The following is an 18,061-nucleotide window of genomic DNA, read 5'->3' on the forward strand; positions in this document are numbered from 1 at the left end:
GCAAATAGCACAGCGTCGACAAGTATTTTCACTCGCCTACAGAGTATATCTGAAAGTAAGTGCTCAGCATAGGCAATGACCCGCACGACTACAATTTATTCAGTTAATTTGGTGTTAACAACTGGGTTGAAAACTAGCCACCGTAAAGGGTAAAAAAGCTGACGTTTCGAGCGTTAGCCCTTCGTCAGAGCGATTAGAGAAATTGTGGGTTGTGTGGGGATTTATATGCAGAAAGTGGAGCTATGCCATTGGTGGGAATATGGTGACGAGAAAACAGGAATAAATTAGTTGAATGAAAAGCGCTCGTTTATTCCGTGGGGATTAAGGGTGCTGATTTGGAATATAAATTTTTGTTCTAGCGTTTTACAGCTTTCCGAGCTGCCTAGATGTAAGGAAAGGCCGCAAACTGCCATATGCTGTTTAGAATAATTAGGAAGATTAAAGTGTCTACCGACTGGTTTGGATGCGTCCTTGTCATTTCTTCCACATCGCGAAGGTGTTCTCGGAATCGGTCACTCAGTCGTCTTCCTGTTTCGCCGATGTATAACTTATTGCAATAAGTGCAAGTTATGCAGTAAATAACATTGGCAGAGGTACACGTAAAGTGATCAATGATCTTAATGGATCTTTTGGGTCCCGATATTTTCTCTACGTTATGAATGAAAGGACAAGTTTTGTATCGTGAGCGAGTGCATTTAAAAGTTCTAGATTGGTCATTGGTTTGAAATGAACTCCTAACTAAAAAGTTGCCTATGTTTTTGTCACGTTTGAATGAAGTAAGTGGGGGTTGTGAAAAGATATTGCCAGTCTCTGAATCGTTTTGGAGTAATTTAAATTTTTTAAGAATGATAGATTTAACTGCGTGGTTGTGAGGGTGAAATGTAAGAGTAAATGGAATGCGGTCAGTGTTTTCCTTCTCGGCCGTTTGTAGTGCTGCCTGTCGATCGATTTATTGGGTACGGTGGTAGCCCGCTTGAACGACAGAAACAGGATAGCCGCGTTTATCGAAAGACTGGCACATTGCCTCTGATTTTTCGGAAAAATCAGAGTCGTCACAACATAAACGACGAAGTCTGAGAAACTGTGAAAAAGGTATGGAGTTCTTGACGTGTGATGGATGTGAGGATGAATACAACAAGCAACTATGTGAATCTGTAGGTTTGTAATAAACACTAGTACATAAGCCGTTGCCTTTAATTGAAATTTTGATGTCTAGAAAAGCCAAAGAAGTCTCGGAAGTATTCCACAAAAATACAGCAATGTCAAATCGCAGTCAAGAACACCCTTTTATAGCGCCTATCTCACTCTTATCAGACAGCTGTGAATTTTGGACACCATAAACTCTCTTTTGACTCGAACGCACCATGTTATTGTTATTGCATAACTGCTAACATGATCTTACGGAAGCAAACAGGCTTTACTGACAAACATAACTTTATTGCACGAAACTCACAAACACTTTTCAAAGCACCAAGTAAATCATCTTGCGCTTTAGAATTGCAATGAACGGAAAATTTGCCAAGGCATTGAATCTACTAAAATTGGTAGGGAATACCGAAGACTTCACTGCTACGTGATTAAACGAGTTAAGAAAAAAATATGTGAAGTCTAGTGGGCAATAATATCATTAGCTCACCGTTCGTTTGGGCAAAGCTTAAAATACTGAGGGGCGAATGAATTCTGGATTAAAACGGATTTGGAAACACGCAACATGCAAACACTCCTTTAAACTCGCCATACACTACAGAAAGTAACCAAGACCCTAAAAGAATGGCGATAAATTGAATTCATCGAAACTTGCCGGAGATTTGTGGGAACTGCATCATGTAATGAAATAAGGAAATAAAGGTATTTAGCACATCGTGATTGGGATGAATTCTTTTGTCTATTGTCAACACTGAACGTAAATATATTTTGATATTCGTAGCAAATAATTATGCTGCGTTGTTTCCGCGTAGTTTTGTTCAAGTTCTTTATTTACAACTCGTACTCGATAAAATATTTCACAACACCTTAAAAGCAAAATTTAGGGATTTCCCCCTCGTTCCCATGTAACTACCTTCAACAATAGAGGATTAACCCTAGGTAATAAAATAAACCCTATGAACTTTAAAGTCTCCGACAGCCCACTTGTGTCAACTTCCATAAACCACTTATATTATTCCTGCTATTATTTTACCAATATCGATGCTCCTTCAAAATAAGACAACATTTCACATAGAGTTAAATTATTTGCAACAATTTTTGGTCTCCATTTATGTGACTTCTTCATCCGTTTTTATTTATTTTTTTAAGGTCAGAGACGAGGATTATATATACGGCCATTATCGATCCTTGCTGTTTCATTCAGTGATTTGCTCCCTCAGCGGTCCGCTGTCGCACGGCTCTCCAGTTGTTGTGTTTTTTTGATCATGGGCATACACGCTTCTGGAATTTCTATTCCACTATTTCTGTTGATGATATCAGGGTAAAGCCTTATATGAATTGCATCTTTGACCCTGAGCGTGTGGTAATAAGGTTCACGATCAATAAACTTTACTTCGCTCCAGAATGGCTTGTCTCCGGTGTGGGCATGCTTTGAAACGGCGGAGGTGTCGGTGCGGGCATAAGGTAAAACCGCAGAAGCTTTGAAATCGTTGGCGGGTTCGGGACTGTTGTTTGGTTTTCCGGTCTTGATAGGTTGTGCAGGAAAGAAAGAAAAAAAGAACGAAAAAAGAAAAGAAAAAAAGAAAAAAAAAAAGAAAGAAAGAAAAAAACCTTACGTAATTAAACAATCTAGGAAACGATTAATTAATGAAGTCTGGTAGCTAATTATATCATGATCTCAACGTTCGTTTGGGCAAAGCTTAAAATACTGAAAGGTAGATGAATTTTGGACTAAAATGGATTTTGAAACACGCAACGTGCAAATACTCCTTTAAACCCGCCATACGCTACAGAAAATAACCAAGGCCCTAAAAAAATGGCACGAAACTGAATTTATGAAAACTGGCCGGAGATTTGTGAGAACTGCTCCATGTAATGAAATAAGGAAGGAAAGGTATTTAGCACATCGTGATTGGAATGAATCGTAAGTTGTAAAGGATTTAATTAATGGGAGTCAAGGTCTAATCAGCTGTATAAATAAGAATAGCGAGCTATGCAGACACACAAATCCCGAAAGATCAATATTGGAACACTTTCAGTTCACAAGAGCTTGCTCTTTGCTCTTAACTGAATGTTATCACTCTTAGGCTAAGAAAAAAGACAAGAGAGATACATAAGCTAAAGCACCATTAATCCCCCTACTGTATCAAAATTGAATGAGTAAGGCGGTTTATATCTTTATGGCTCCCACCCCTCCCCCCTCCACTCCGATTGCTATATTTTGTAACTCGACTTGCCCTCACGAAATGGACAGGTCTCTGCCGGCTTCTTTGGCTTTTACGAGCTAGTCTTTAACTATAGGCTGGGGGTAGAGGATTGGGGTTTTGGGGGGGTCACGTGGCTTTCGGGAGGACGAGTCGTCTCCAATAGCATAAAACGAGGGAGAAAGCTTCCAGAGGACTGCCAAGGAAAGGAGTGGAGTGTCATAAAAATATATAAAACCTTCTAAAAGATCATGTAAATGAGAGAAGATAAAGATAAAGATAAATCGTTTATTAAAAAGAAACACCTCGCAGTCCGAAGACTGAATTACGTGTATAATATACAAGTTATAATTAAAATGGATTTAAAAAACCATAATAATAGAAATGTACAATCTAATAAAAACATTTCACATAGGATAACCCTGTGCTAGGAAAATATACATACTTAAACAAATTCATTTACATACTTAGGCTATGACTAACAATAAAAGATTTTTTAAGACGATCAGTCTTGCACACTGGCACGTAAAACTTTCTATTGCTGCGCAGCTGCCTATGGTGCTCAGCTTTAGGTGGGAGCAGACCTGCGAGCTTGTGATTAATGTCAAGAACAATGTCGTTTAAAAGATCAGACGATAGAGAAGCTCGCCTGTCATAAAGAGAGGGGATGCCTGCCTCTTTGAGCGCGCTGTTGTAGCTTTCATAAGGAAAGATAATGCGCAAGGCGCAAGGCAAGGCAAATGATGTTGTAACAAAACCCTATCGTCGCCCCTCCCTCTGCGTAATTATCAATAATGGGTGTGTTCTTGTGCTGGAGATTTTCCCTTTCAGATGAGCTCCTTATGGCTGGTTTTCTATCCTATCCTTAATTAATAGTACGTGGGATAACTGAATCATAATTTGATTATCGTCATCGGTGAAAAATTCCCTTTCTCAGAGATTTGCTACAGATTAGCACTGGTGTTGCTTTTCCTGCTATTTTAAGATGTAAAAGTAAATCAAGATAATTTGGAATTAATGAAGGTTGATTGCTCATTTGATAACAGTAAAGGCCTCACATCGCGATAATTTAAGATTTCTTTCTTTTATTCCACGAAAATATTTAAGACCTTGCTGCTCCTCGTCAGTGATTATGTACTTTTAAATGAGAAAATGAATAAATTTTTTGTTTTTTTGTTGTTTTTGTTTTCCCGACACATCACAAATTAAAAGCTTTTGATTGAATCAAGTTCCATTGTCAAAGATTCAAAGTCCAACGCTCAAATCTCAAGCTATGGTGCATGTTGTAGAAGCAACAGGCTTATCAGGATGAAGACTCCGAGAGTTAGAGAAAAGATATTTTTCAATCGACACCTATTCAGGAAAACTGAGTTTCACTTTTTTATATAATTGAGGAAAGGGTCGGTATTTTTATGGAAAAAGATTGGAATCATGAGGTTTTTTTCTTTTTCAACCCTTTAATTCCCATGAGTGACCAAGACAGAAATTATCCTCACAATATCAATACAAAATCAACAAGACAAGTGATGAGAACCAAGAAAAGTATCAATTGGGGGATTATTAGCTGATCCAATAACAAATTCTTAGTAGTAAAATCAGAAGCATTATATAGCAAACTGTAAGGAGAATTACAAATGATATCCTGGGAGTTAAAGGATTAAACGCTGTTCACTAAAGAACGCCGTAATTGTTAAAAGGTCATTAGCCTTGTAGGGTATGTTTTCCAAGTATGTATTAATAGGATAGAACGAACTTCTCAACAGTTATTGTTTCTTAACCAGGTGTAGTTGCATGTCACGCAAAATAACTCTTTGTAGCATCCGACTAGTCAAACAGTTGCGAAACAAAGTCAATTTGAATTCACTAATATACATGACAAAAAGGATTAGACGAAAAGTTTAAATTGAAAAATAAATTGGTGGCAAATACCAGGGAGTATATCATTACACATAGGAATATATTACATTAATCGGACATTTTTTACCTCAAAGGCAGCGATAATCCATTAAAATCTGCGGGTTTTTTTTTTTATCTATTTTTTATTTTTTTAATTTTCACCGAAAAAGTTTATTTGAAAGTATTGGTTTGTTTTGTTCTTTTCATGTTGTCCATATTAATGATATGCCGCAACTTCGGATAGACAAGCAGTCACAAATGTTTTTCGTTGAAGGAATATGATGTGAACTTGTACTCCAAATAACTGCAGGGAATACGCAAATCTCTCAAAATGCGATCCATTCATAAATTATGGCTATGATTATTAGGGGTTTTAACCATAAGGAGCAGCTTCTTTTCGGTGGTAATTAGGAAGTAGAGATGTCAAGTTAAAGATGATAACCTACTCACCAAGATCAACCGTCATGAAATAAACTAAAGTTTCCACTATGCAGTTAATTGTTACATACCTCAAACTTTATTTGTACACTTAATAAATTTTAATTGCACCACAATTAATTTCTACAGTTCAGGTCTGATTACCGGTTAAATGATTAATCAGTTTATCATAAACTGTTATTCTCTGGCAATTTGATTCTTAGGCAAATAATTATTCTATAAAATGCCAACGATGCCAGGTAAGTGTGATTAGACATCATTAAACAAGCTAAGTCTGTGGTTAAGAAAATTTCTTGGCAGCTGGACAAAAGAAACAGTACAAAAACAACTTGAATTAACTTGAATCAGCTACAGCCTAAGCAACATAAGTGAAGCTGGTTATAAATGCATTTAGTATTCTCCCATTCCATTGGCAAGACCAAAGTTCAAAGTCCCTTGATTACTCTCGATCCGCACAGGAATCCCAGTGTCATTGTGACTTTGACGAGCTTGAGAGTTTCCTCTATTGTCACCTTGCCTTTGATTAAATGCACTTGGGTGGATTTTTTGGACTCTTCTTTTGAAACGTCCCCTTATCTAGATAGGAATTCGAAGTCAAATAACAGGCACTCATTAAATGAAACCAGCTTTTCTTGATAAGAATTATGGAGACTCAAAATTTATATTTACCTCACTATTTCCCAAGCAGTGAAAGAAGAAAATGAAGAATCCCTACAACAAAATATAGATAAAACTTTATTGGTTGATAAATAAACAAATAAGCAAATAGCTGCAGAAATGAAAGAAGCTTTCCACTTTTTTTTTATTGTTTTCCTTTCTTTCTTTCTTTCTTTCTTTCTTTCTTTCTTTCTTTCTTTTTTTTTGTCGTAAGTGTAGGGTTCTGTCTTTTAGAACAACTCAGCCGAAGGTCTCCTTTCCTTATCAGCTATAATCGTTTACTCATCTGAGGCTTATTTTCCCGAGTACAATTCTATCCGTCAGATGTAATCGGTTTATGGTGAGTCCAATATCATAATTAAGTAAAACTAAGTCTTTGCAGATAAAAATACAAGTGCAAAAGGAAGGTTTAAATGGTCTCGAGTCGGCTTCTTTGCGGAGGGTCACGGGTCTGGTGTCTAAAAGTGAATCTGAATTATCCTTGGATATGGAGACACTTTTCAGTATTTCTGACGCTTATCACGTTGTAAGTATGCAGTCAAATGCTTGAACAAACTTTAAAGGTTTTAGATGAATTTACCTGAGTGGAATTAAAGATTACAAAAATGTAGGAGAAGGCGATGTGTAACGGTACAAGGAAGCCAATTAGCCAGGTGACACCCAGCAATGGAGCTAACACCACGCATGCACGGACACCAAGCCTGGAAGAAACCAAAGGAATAGTCACTTTGAAAACACAAGCGTTCATCCGAATTCTTAATCTTTTTCCCTCAAGCTACACTGGGGAAAGATTGAAAACTCTTAGCTTAAATTAAAGGCAATGAATAGCCGTGATATAATGTCGGGAGAGACAGAAGTAGTTTGAAGGTCGTCCATCGAAAACGCATTATATTTTATGTGCCAGGGTGTCATCCATAGCCTATCAGTCCAGGCCAGTTTTCAGTTTGTAACAAGCTATTATATGAGATTTTTTGTTGACTGACATTATGGAGGCATTTAAGAGGCGGGAGAAGTAACTATTATCATCCCACCTGATCTGCTCAGTCGGGCTATCCTTCACCTGTTGGATTGTAGTAACTTCCTTGATAGCTCGCACGAGGATCATCACGTTAATCTTCAGGGATTAAAATAGAAAATAAAAGAGGATGGAGAATATGAAAAGAGAAAAAATGAACTATCGGATATGTTTGTTGCACTAGCTTATGTTATAATTTTTAAAAGAGGACTTTCAAAGACTCAGACTCACTCCTATTCAAAGAGCACAGAAATGATTGTCAAGATGCTGTTGTAATCAACTTTGAAACAAATATCTCTAGATGACTAAACTTAAATCCATTGAAGAAATTCAATCTGTTGCCACTTACAATTGCGATCAGTCCAACAAAGGAAACAAATATCCAGATGACTTTGTTAGAGGAGGACATCCAGCAGCTTAGAATTAGAAAAATAAAAGGCACAAACAGACTTTTGAAATACTTTTTCTACATTACTAGCAGCATTTAAAGGCTTTTCGTGGCAGAATGTCAATTCAAAACCCATTTTTTATGCAGCATGTTGCCTTTATATTAATTTGCAAAATTACGAAAAGACGCCATCTTGGATAATAGTTTACAAACTCTCCCTCTCCTACTCTAATACACGGAGAGATCCATAACTTGAAATAAGGGGGTGCCTGGTGGGTGTGGGGGGGGGGGGGGGGCGGGGAGGGGGTAGGCCAGTTATTGAGGCTGCAAGTTTCTGTTTTTAAGTCCCTGCATTCCCTTGTGTCCTGATTTAAAAATTTGAAGAGTCAGGGAAAAGGGAAGGTCACAATAGGGCACCAAGGTTCTTTCTCCTTTACCTTCGCCATTCCCCGCTTTTCTCTTTTTTTTTTAGTTCATAAATTCAGGCTTCCACCAATTTATATACAGTCGATATTCAAACTTACTTTTCATCATTGACAAAAGTTTTGATTCCATCATTTCCTGCAGCGATTACCAGAGATACAGCAACTATGATTGCAGGCAGTCCTGAGGAAAGTAATGATGAAATGCTGCCAGTTTAAGAAAGACATTACAGCAAAAATATTCGAGTTCTAGGGTTATTACGTTAGCCAATGCCGATGACTGTAGAAGTTAATGGTTTTAATAAACCACTGACGGTAAGTTGTTACGCGATTATATGAATTTTCACTGTGATTTTTTGTTGTTAACTCTTGAAATCTTTTTATTATGGGTATGAAATTCGTATTAAAAGAGATTTCTTAAAAGATAAAACAGTAAAAACGAACGATAAAATCCGACGTTTCGGAGTAGTCATGACTCCATTATCAAGGTAAAAGTTTAAAACATGCAAATAACAGTATTTAAGCGATGTGGCGCGAAAAATTAACATAATAGGTGCGAAGATTATACAAATACTTTCGCACGAATAGAGTCCGATTGCACGTTCAGGTTTGGCTTTAAAGTTCTTATATGAAGCATTTCGTACAATAAGCAGTCAAATTTGTTCCTGCACTTCTTAAGAACTTCGAAGCATTTCAGTAGGTCCTGAGGGATCGTCCCGTGTACGTTCTTGCAATGTTTGGCAATGGCTGAGGATTGTTGTTTATGTCCTTTTACACGATTGTGTAAATGTCCGCGTGTGTATCCTATATGAATGAAAATTACTGTATGAAATTACTAAATTAATTAGCCATAGCTGCGTGATATTAGCCAACTATATTTGCAACTATAACTAGTTCTAATAAGCACCAGAAATATTTTACGATTTACTTAGGTACATCTGAAGACGTTCCAATGATTTCCGAAAAAAACGCGTGTTCATTTAAAGAATTAAAAAATTAAGTCATTTTAAGATCTTTCTGTTCGTTTTGGTTTTGGCCGATCAGAATCGAGATATTTCCTCAAGTATTTCTTCAAGTCCTATCCCAATTTTTGCTATTTCTTGACAATGCTCCTCACCCCAGCAAAAGCAATGATAACGATGCATTTTATCGGTAATGTTGTAAACCTTTACAACAAAAAAGTAGATATAAATCCCCTCGACAAGCATCCAGCAAAAACTGGCCATCAGGAAATACTGCATAAGAGCTGCCACAGCTACACAATCAGCCTGCAAGGAATAGATTATCCGTAAAAATGTAATAATTTTCATGACTAATGACATTTGCCGAAATAGTAATCCGGAAAAAAACAGAAAGAAACAAAAACAAAAGTAAACAGAAAGAACAAGACAAAACTACAACATAGAAAACATGAAAAAAAAACAAACAAACAAACAAACCAAACAAAAAACAAGAAAAAAGAATAACTCGGTAGATTAGTCAGTCTTTAAATCGTAAAGAAGCTGGACCAAGTTAAAAAACAAACAACCACAAGAACAGCAATATTAAATGAGCAACACGAAAGTGGGAGTTGAAAGAGTCACCTGGTTTTCAGTGGAGTTTATTCCAGCGATAAAGATGATATGTCCTGCTCCAATGCAGGAAGTCAGACTAACCCGTATGTGACACAAAGGTGAATTTCTGTCTCTACAAACGAGCCAATAAATAGCAACTAAATGAAATTGATTTAGCATTCAGACAAAATCAGAACTAAGGTCAATGAATTGTAAAAGAAACCATCAAAAAGACAATTGCAAATGGTCCACCAAATGAATGAATAAATACGCTGACAAATTATGTTTTTTTACTTGAATTAATTAGAAAATACAGAATGGATAAAAGAATACTGACTACAAAGTTTCAATTTTACACTAACGTTAGTTTAAAGCTATTTTCACTCCTTGTCGAGACATCATTTTTTAAGAAAGATCATCTCAGAACGTTTTGAGTTACAAGCGGTCTGTGCTGAAATCGATCCAGAACTGATCTGATGACTTATTTTCCTTATAGTTAATTTGCCACAATTCAGTAAAATATCAGCGTTAAGTTAGCGTACTTACGTGAGCTGAAGATAGCTGATAATCGTGAATATGACTCCAGTGAGCGATAAAGCCATCCCTACTCGAGTGAGGAGTGTCAGTATTTTGTCATGCTCACCTGACGAACGAGTTTTATCCTGATTACAAAACTGTAAAGGTCATTATTATTTTATCTGTATCAAAGGAAATGTTTATATTAATAAATGAACATAAATGCGATAGTTTTAATGCCACTATGTACCTTTTATAAATCCTTATGACTTTTTTTTTGTTAGAATAGAAAAAAATATTCACCTTCCCGTTGTCAGCATTGTCGGTAAATTCCATGAACACAGCGAAGTGGGTTAGATGATTGCAAACACATTCCGTATGGTGATCAGAGATCATCTTCTTTTGATATCCTTCACTTGACCAACTTCCAAAGCTTTATAAAGAATCAGATAAGGAGAAAGGAGTCAAAATAACTCATTCGATTGGAAACCTCCTCCCCCCTCCACCTGAAAAGAGTTCAATTTACTTTACTAATTGCTTTTAAGTGATTTCTGATACTTTTAGCTTCTTTTCAGATGAAAAAGTAGAAGAATTTATGCTGTTTATAAAATTTATGTTACTGTGGTGCTTACTTTTCTTCAGAGAAGCTCCAAAATACACATGCTCTTTTTTTACGATTCACCTATTGGGAAAAAAAATAAAGTGTTGTGATTCAAAGAGTGATATAGCGAGGCTTCAGCGCTCGCCTCGGTGATGCCTTACTAGTAGCTGACTGTTAAGGCGTCATAGATATAGAATATCAATGTAACTCTCCAAGTTAAAAAGTAATTCTCAACATGGAGGTGTCTGGGACCACTCCATAATTGAGGTCTAAATTTGTTATTCAGCAAAAACCAACTTTTTAAATTTATTTTTTAATTCGAATTCCTCAAGTCTTCGATGTTAAATCGAGGAGGGCTGCCAGTGTCTGGTAGTCCCCCCCCCCCCTCCTGTGGTGGCTTCAACGTGACGAATTTATAAAATTGCAGGAAGCCTTATGGGATGTAATGCTCATTTATTAATCAAGTCTCGAGTAGTTTTCAAATTATGGGCCAGTCATCATAACTTAGGTCCAACTGAGGGAAAAGATGACAGCATAGTCACCCAAATAAGGAATGAATGGACTATTGGTGTTTCCCTTTCATGAAACAAACAAAAACACAAACAAACAAGAAAACGCCAATTCAATTAAAACAAAGGTAAACATAACGAAAGAGTAGGGTATATACCTGCATGTTCTTAAAAACAAGTGTGACGTTTTCCGGTAGAACCTTGGGTAGAGGGTCTATTACGGCGGCCATAATTACACTGTCAAGTATCCTGAAAAAAAAAACACAGCTTGAATGATCAAAAAATAATTAAACGCTTCTTTTTCTACTCCATTTTCAGTCTTCAAAATAAAATATACATACTTTGTTTTGTTGTCTCTCTCAGTGTCAGCTGAATGGTTTGATAAAAGTTTAGAAAGGTTGGTGTATTCGAGCCCAAGTACTGTGGAGTCTGTTTAAAAGAGAAATGAGAAATCTATTGATTTCGGTTTCCAAAGATGTAGTTATTTTTTGAAAAACGACCATGGCTTTTAAATGCTCTGGGCACCAATGTCATTACAGACAGCTGAATCATGAAAAAGCGCATTACTCAAAATTTTTCAAAACGCATAAAGTTTATTCGTAATGACACCCAAAAAAGAGAAAAGAATGGAAAAGGAAGAGGCTTGAGAAATTTCAAAACTGAAACCGATTTGGACTAAGATGGAGAGAAAAAGGGAAAAAGAAAACAAGAACTCACTGTATTAAGTGCACACTAGTGCATATTGCAAATTTGGTATTGCACCTCGGAATGAAGCCAATTCCACTGAAGAGTTGACTAAGAAATTATGGGCAATTGTCTTGAAATAAATTGACTCAAACCAAGGAAGGATTTTTACCTTGATCCAGATTAGCGGAGGGAATCTTAATAAAGTTCCCCCGATTGCTCCCATTAAACAGAAAGTCATCTCCTCTCCGGAGGACATTGCGTCTAACTCGAAAGTCTATATTGATAAAAAAGCAAAATATGTGATGCAAATGCTACAGCGTCAACATATATTTCACTTGCCTTCAGAGTAAAACTGCATGTGCTCAGTACAGGCAATGACCCGCATGACTAGAATTTATTCAGCTGCATTTCCCCCAACTTATGATTTTGCATGCAGTCATTCCCAGATAATAGAATTGAAAGCCACAGTTCATGCCTCCGATAAAGAGATATCAGAATTTTGTGGCTGATGTAAAGTATAGTGCTGCTGGCTCTTAATATACACGTATTGCTTGCCTGAACACGTACTTGATGAAGCTCATTTCCGAGAAAAAGAGGAAAGACTATTTTGCACTTACTCAGATCTTTATCAACATCAATAACTTCGGAATTTGTAGGGTGCAACCACCTTCTGGCAGTGCTTAATATACAGTCTTCAAAGATGAACGCAGCAAAGACAGTATCCTCCAGTTTTTTATCCTTTGGAATCCTTTTTAAATCGTCGAACTGAATGCTTTGGATTGAAGTTCTAAACCGCTGTTTTGCATCCTTGATGGCTGAAATGATGGTTGATTGATTTGTAACGTCTGTTACTCCAGTTGTTTCTGTAGTAAAAGCTTAGGAGATAAAAAGCGGGAAATAAATTATACCAAAGAAAAGTACTGACGCTTGGTGGTATTCGTACTCTATATTAGGAATTTTAAAGGGGTTTGACCTCTTCTACTCAATTGCAAATTACATTTCTTGGCTGTAAAATTTTGAGCACCTTATAGATGTGAGGTTTCGAATGGAATTCAACTCAGGATGTATAAAATTAACAACGATTTAATAAACAGTTAAAAACAGGCATTTTGCATGCGATCATCAGTGCAGGCCATGATCGTTTGGAAATCCCTAGTTCGTTCAGAACATCCGGGATCAAAAACTTCTAGTCCATATAAACAATACAATAGACACTGGGCAAATACCAAAATTGTAAGCAAAATTTAACGCCTATTATATATATCTATATATATATATATATATATATATATATATATATTATAAGCTTGCCGTCCGCATGCCTCTGTAGACTGATGAGGTGCTACAAAAACACAGTACATAACCGGCATCGCTAAACAGTTATACTTATGCTAAAGGCAAACGGAATTAAGGCTCAAAAATTTTTTTTTTGGCTTTCTCTTCCCTTAGCATCCCAATGTGAAAAAATCATAGAAGAGTTATGATCTCAAACAAATTATAATAGTAATAATAATAACGATGACAATTATAATAATAAAGATAACAATAATAATAAGAAGAAGAAGAAGAAGAAAAAGAAGAAAAAGTAAAAAAATAAAGTAGAAAGGATCAAACAGAAAAAGTGAAGGAAAATACTCACTTGAAACCATCGATTCTAACCTAATGTTAAACTCGAAAGATCTGCAGTGTACTACTTCAAAGTTGAGTTTTTCGTCGCTGTTTTTGAAACAGATTTGATCTGAAGAATATTTATGAAATGCATTATAGCATGGCTGATTCGATGTCCCTCCTTCATTGCACCATTTAGAGCATAGACCTTTTCTACGGCTGGTTGGAAACGGAAAGCATTTTATCCTGTGCCATTTACTCGTGAGAAGTCCTTTGCAGTTGGAACCACTACATTCACTCTGCTTCAAGAACGGGGCAGTTTCACACTCATGATCTGTAGGAAAATAAACATCGCAGCGAAATAAAGTAAATGAACACCTGGCTATTGGACAAAGTGGGATGAATTGGACAGTTAATAGTCCATTAACCCATTTGAGATTATCTTATTCATTCAAATTTTTTTTAATTTGCTCAAGCTAGCTGATAACCGGGAACTTACTTCGTTCTGCCATTGCCCGGCCGCTTTGAAAAACTACAGGATAGGAAAGGAAAAGAAATGTTACCTTAAATGAAAAGGATACCAATAACAACTAGTAATAATCATTGACTACTAAAGAATCATCGATCTAGCTTAGAAATGAGAATTTTGTCACTGCGTAACAAAAATCCAGGGTGTACTCAAACCTACGAATATCTGATAGTTGAGTGGCGCACGGTTCCGATCTGTAGTAACTCATTTCGAATGGTCAAATGGTAACAATTCACCTACATATCGTCCCATGGCATCCAGATGGCAAGGGCTTATTCAAATTTAGAAACCGTGTAAATCTACTAAATTTAGTTCTTTAAAGAAGTTTCTAGATCCTTGTACTTTATGTATATAAGAGCGACAGTTTCATCAAACGGAGGGAAAGAATTGTGAAGAAGCTTAGTGCCATAAAAACGAGAAGTCAACTACGTGGAAATAAAACAGTTTGGTGCTGTTACCGACGATCCTGAGTTTTGTCTAGGAACAACCCTGCTCTAAATCGACGCTCGTAACACAGCGGTGGAACGAGTTGTTAATCTGAGAGATTTTATTTGGAGCTAAGCTGAAGTATCGTGAAGCCTGTGATCTCGGTTTGATTTACGTGTTTTTCACATTGGTGTTATTCTTGGCTGGCAATCACATCTTTTATTCATTAGAATTAAGGTAACACCTGAAAATATTGTTATCGAGACTTCGCTTCAAGTGAAGCATATGTCCTCGAATGGCAGTTTTTTTGGACTAATTTCATAATAAAAAAATAGCATCAAATTGATCATGTGAAAGAAGCCTATGCATTTATCGTACAGTTTGCGCAAATTTTAAATTTTATTTACATCCAAGATGCTCGTCATCTTGGCTTTGAAATAAGCCTCACGTACTTAAATAGCATGTATTTAGGCATAAAGCTTATTCGATGCATTTATTTGCACGAGAAAAATGAGATCTCTTTTCTAAGCCTTTCTTTTTGGAATAGTCATGAGGAAAGTCTTTCAACCAAAAGCATCGTTAGACTGTGCCTTTTGCTAAGTTGTATATTCTTTAAGTTGACTGTTTATAAGCTTGAGTCATAACATCTGGTTGACGCAGTTCACGGGGCTTACCTAAAGTACATTGTTATTCTGGAAAGCGAAAGAAAAATTAAAGCGACTGCTTCTAAAATAATTTCTTTTTTCATTGACGTTCCAATAAACGATTAACAAATTAAACTTTAAACTGATAGTTGCCTCTGCATCGGGTCAATCGAAATAATGATAATATTAATCGGTGTAAGATAATTCTTACCAAGAAGGAACGTTGCAATATGAATTATGCTTCCGAAACCATAGGGTATTTTGTTCATCCTTCCTGATCTCACACGAAGACTCTTGATCTCACACAAAGACTCTTGATCTCACTCGAAGACTCTTGTTTCTATCAATCCATCCACAATGAATCAATGACATAAAAACAAATATTCACTTGAAGCGCCTATGATTCATCCAGTATGTTTTTATCCACATATCATCCCGGCCATCTGTTCTACAATTCTCCTCCGTGACTCGACAATTTAGCAAGCAATGCATTACTCCATATTAATACGGTATGTGCTATCTTTCAACTTATTAAAGGGCTTTCACTTACAAAAAAAAAAAGAAAAGAAAAGAAAAGAAACCTAAATATTAAACTATCGCGTCAGCGATGATAGAAAAAAAACAACAACAACAACAAAAAAAACACCCAAGTTAGGGCCCATTATTATTCAAACCTTTTTTAGCAAACTAGAGTAAGTTGGGTATGCATACATGCTTTACAGAAGATACGCTCTGAGGAAAATGTTGTATTTGAAATATATATGTAACAAAATGAAATTAAGAAGATCAAGTAATTATAATAACAACAACAGTAATACTAATGATATTCATAATATTAATAGTTTTTAACAATATATGTTATTCACCAAACGGAAAAAACTGTGCCTAAAATCTTGAGTACCGTCAGAAGCCTCAGGCCGAGGGCGGAAATCAAGACAGACAAATGTTAGTTAAAGTAGAGGTATTGCAATTTAAAGAGAGAGGCTTTACCGAATTATATTTATTTGTGTAATGATTAAGGTGATTTAAAAGGCTTCTAAACAAATTTTGAAACATTTTTTTTACAAGCATCTGTGACAATTTGACACCTGTCAAATAGAAAGCGCGTAAGATGAAAAGCGCATGCACAATATCGAAAGAAACTAACAACGGCACCGGTTTAGCAAACGAACTTTCACCGATAGACTTAAGTCAAATGAAGAACTCTAATTGGACCCAAGGATAATTTAATACGCCTTTTTCTCACTGAATTCCTTGGGTTTTTGCTGTGCAGTTTATGGTGCAAATGACCAACTTCAGCAGACTTACAGACTTACCGAAAGATATTTTTATTGGGACTGAAGACTCCGCTCGCCGTTTTACAACGAAAAAAATTGTTTGAGACAATTCGATCAGATATCGAATGAATGAAAATTCAACCGATAAATTTAATAGGCCACTACTGAGTTCTCGCGGTTCAGTGATTTGGTACCGAAATTACGGCCTGAGGACGAGGCTAAGTGCAAAGTCGCTTTCATCGGTATAAAGAATAAAGTGCAGTGGTAGGGAAACGAGCGAAAATTCCTCGAAATTTCATAGTGGAAGAGAAAAAAAAATATAGACTTGCGAGAGAGGCATTAGTGAAGTGACGGCGGCAAAGGAAAAAAAATTGTAGCTCTGTTTGATTTATGCAAGAAACTACAGCAATGAAGCAGATCACGATTGCCTCTTGTACCAAAGAGTGCAAAAAACTGTAAGAGAGGAAATTACAAACAAGTGAAGGCAAATTTTCAGTACCAAAACTTTTCATGCTTGGTCCTACCACTTCCCTAACATTCCAGAGCTCGCGTGCCTCTCTTGTTTTGGTGTCATTATTCAACCGTACCGAGGACTTACTGTAGTTTGCGAAACGAAATTGACACCTGTAGATTGTTGAATTGGCTCAAACTCTATAAGTTTCGAAATAAAAATCTGTAATTTGTGAAACGGAAAATGTTTAGATCTGTAATTTACAACAACAGAATTGCAGACAACTTAATGCCACCAACCGCTAGGATGAATCGGTCAGTTCACTACCAGCGTGGATTACGTTCGTAACCTTGAAGATAATAACAACTTGGGAAAGAAAATCTTCGTGGTGTACTGTGAACGCCGAACGAGAACTCTGGAAAGTTACAGAGGTTTGCATCCAAGCATCGAAAATTTTAGGAACCAGAAATTTGCCCTGACCTGTTTGTAATTTTCCCTCCAACAGCTTTTGCTGTCTTCAGCGGAGGCAGTTAGTTGCTAGTATCCAAAGTGATTTGAGAGGGAGAGAAGAGACGGTTAATAAGTTATTAATTGGCTTGAATTGCTTGAAAATATGTCCAGCCGGCAAAACAAGTTATATTTATGAAAATAGCAACGAAACTAGGGATATACTCGGCGACCCACGACTCACGTGGGCAGAGATTAAAAAAATCCGGACCACACTAAGAAGCAATCAAAATGCAGGATTCGTTAATTTACGTAGAGATTATGAACTACGCTGAGTGTGGAGAATGTCAAAATTAAAGAATAAAATTTGGCACTCCGGTCATTACAGTCATTGTTGCGTTGCTTTTAAGGACAAGCAAACAAGATAAAATACGTTACAGTGTTTATATTTACAAAACAACACGCATACTCTCTAAAAGAATTGTGTAGTTTCTCCCGAGATTTAGCACACGGAACCCGATGAACTAGCCCTACTTTTTGCAAATTTGTTTCAATCATTCATGGTGTTACGCTGTTGTGGACCAAAACGGTTTTGAGCGATAAATTCGACATTTCCTTACGACCATCAAAATGTATTGATTCTACGA

The 18,061-nt window shown here is 36.5% G+C and overlaps 2 protein-coding genes across 4 annotated transcripts in view; one reads left to right on the forward strand and one right to left on the reverse strand.

Annotated features, from left to right (window-relative positions):
* LOC149051430 (uncharacterized) overlaps window positions 1-2,744 on the forward strand; it is a 13,004-nt gene extending 10,260 nt beyond the window's left edge. For both annotated transcript variants that reach the window (XR_016180599.1, XR_016180598.1), the window contains one exon: window positions 2,296-2,744. The gene's annotated coding sequence lies outside the window, so the exon portion shown is untranslated. The remainder of the gene's footprint in view (window positions 1-2,295) is intronic.
* Window positions 2,745-5,740: 2,996 nt separating this feature from the next.
* LOC113683176 (adhesion G protein-coupled receptor L4-like) lies at window positions 5,741-16,111 on the reverse strand. Of its 2 annotated transcripts, XM_089184083.1 has the most exons (18): window positions 15,451-16,111; window positions 14,140-14,172; window positions 13,672-13,974; window positions 12,650-12,907; window positions 12,202-12,306; window positions 11,687-11,774; window positions 11,504-11,594; window positions 10,868-10,917; window positions 10,539-10,668; window positions 10,266-10,381; window positions 9,750-9,852; window positions 9,284-9,434; window positions 8,269-8,350; window positions 7,706-7,772; window positions 7,373-7,455; window positions 6,922-7,042; window positions 6,354-6,395; window positions 5,741-6,260 (listed from the first exon to the last, which is right to left on the reverse strand). In XM_089184083.1, exons 1-18 carry the CDS (start codon window positions 15,506-15,508, stop codon window positions 6,075-6,077), a joined length of 2,067 nt encoding a protein of 688 aa, XP_089040209.1. In that variant the 5' UTR covers window positions 15,509-16,111; the 3' UTR covers window positions 5,741-6,074. The 2 variants fall into 2 exon arrangements, with proteins under 2 accessions (XP_089040209.1, XP_089040211.1); XM_089184085.1 differs by lacking the exon at window positions 14,140-14,172.
* Between the last annotated feature and the right edge of the window lie 1,950 nt (window positions 16,112-18,061).

This window comes from Pocillopora damicornis, chromosome 1 (genome assembly GCF_964200805.1).
Source record: "Pocillopora damicornis chromosome 1, jaPocDami1.2, whole genome shotgun sequence".
Lineage (NCBI taxonomy): Eukaryota > Metazoa > Cnidaria > Anthozoa > Scleractinia > Pocilloporidae > Pocillopora > Pocillopora damicornis.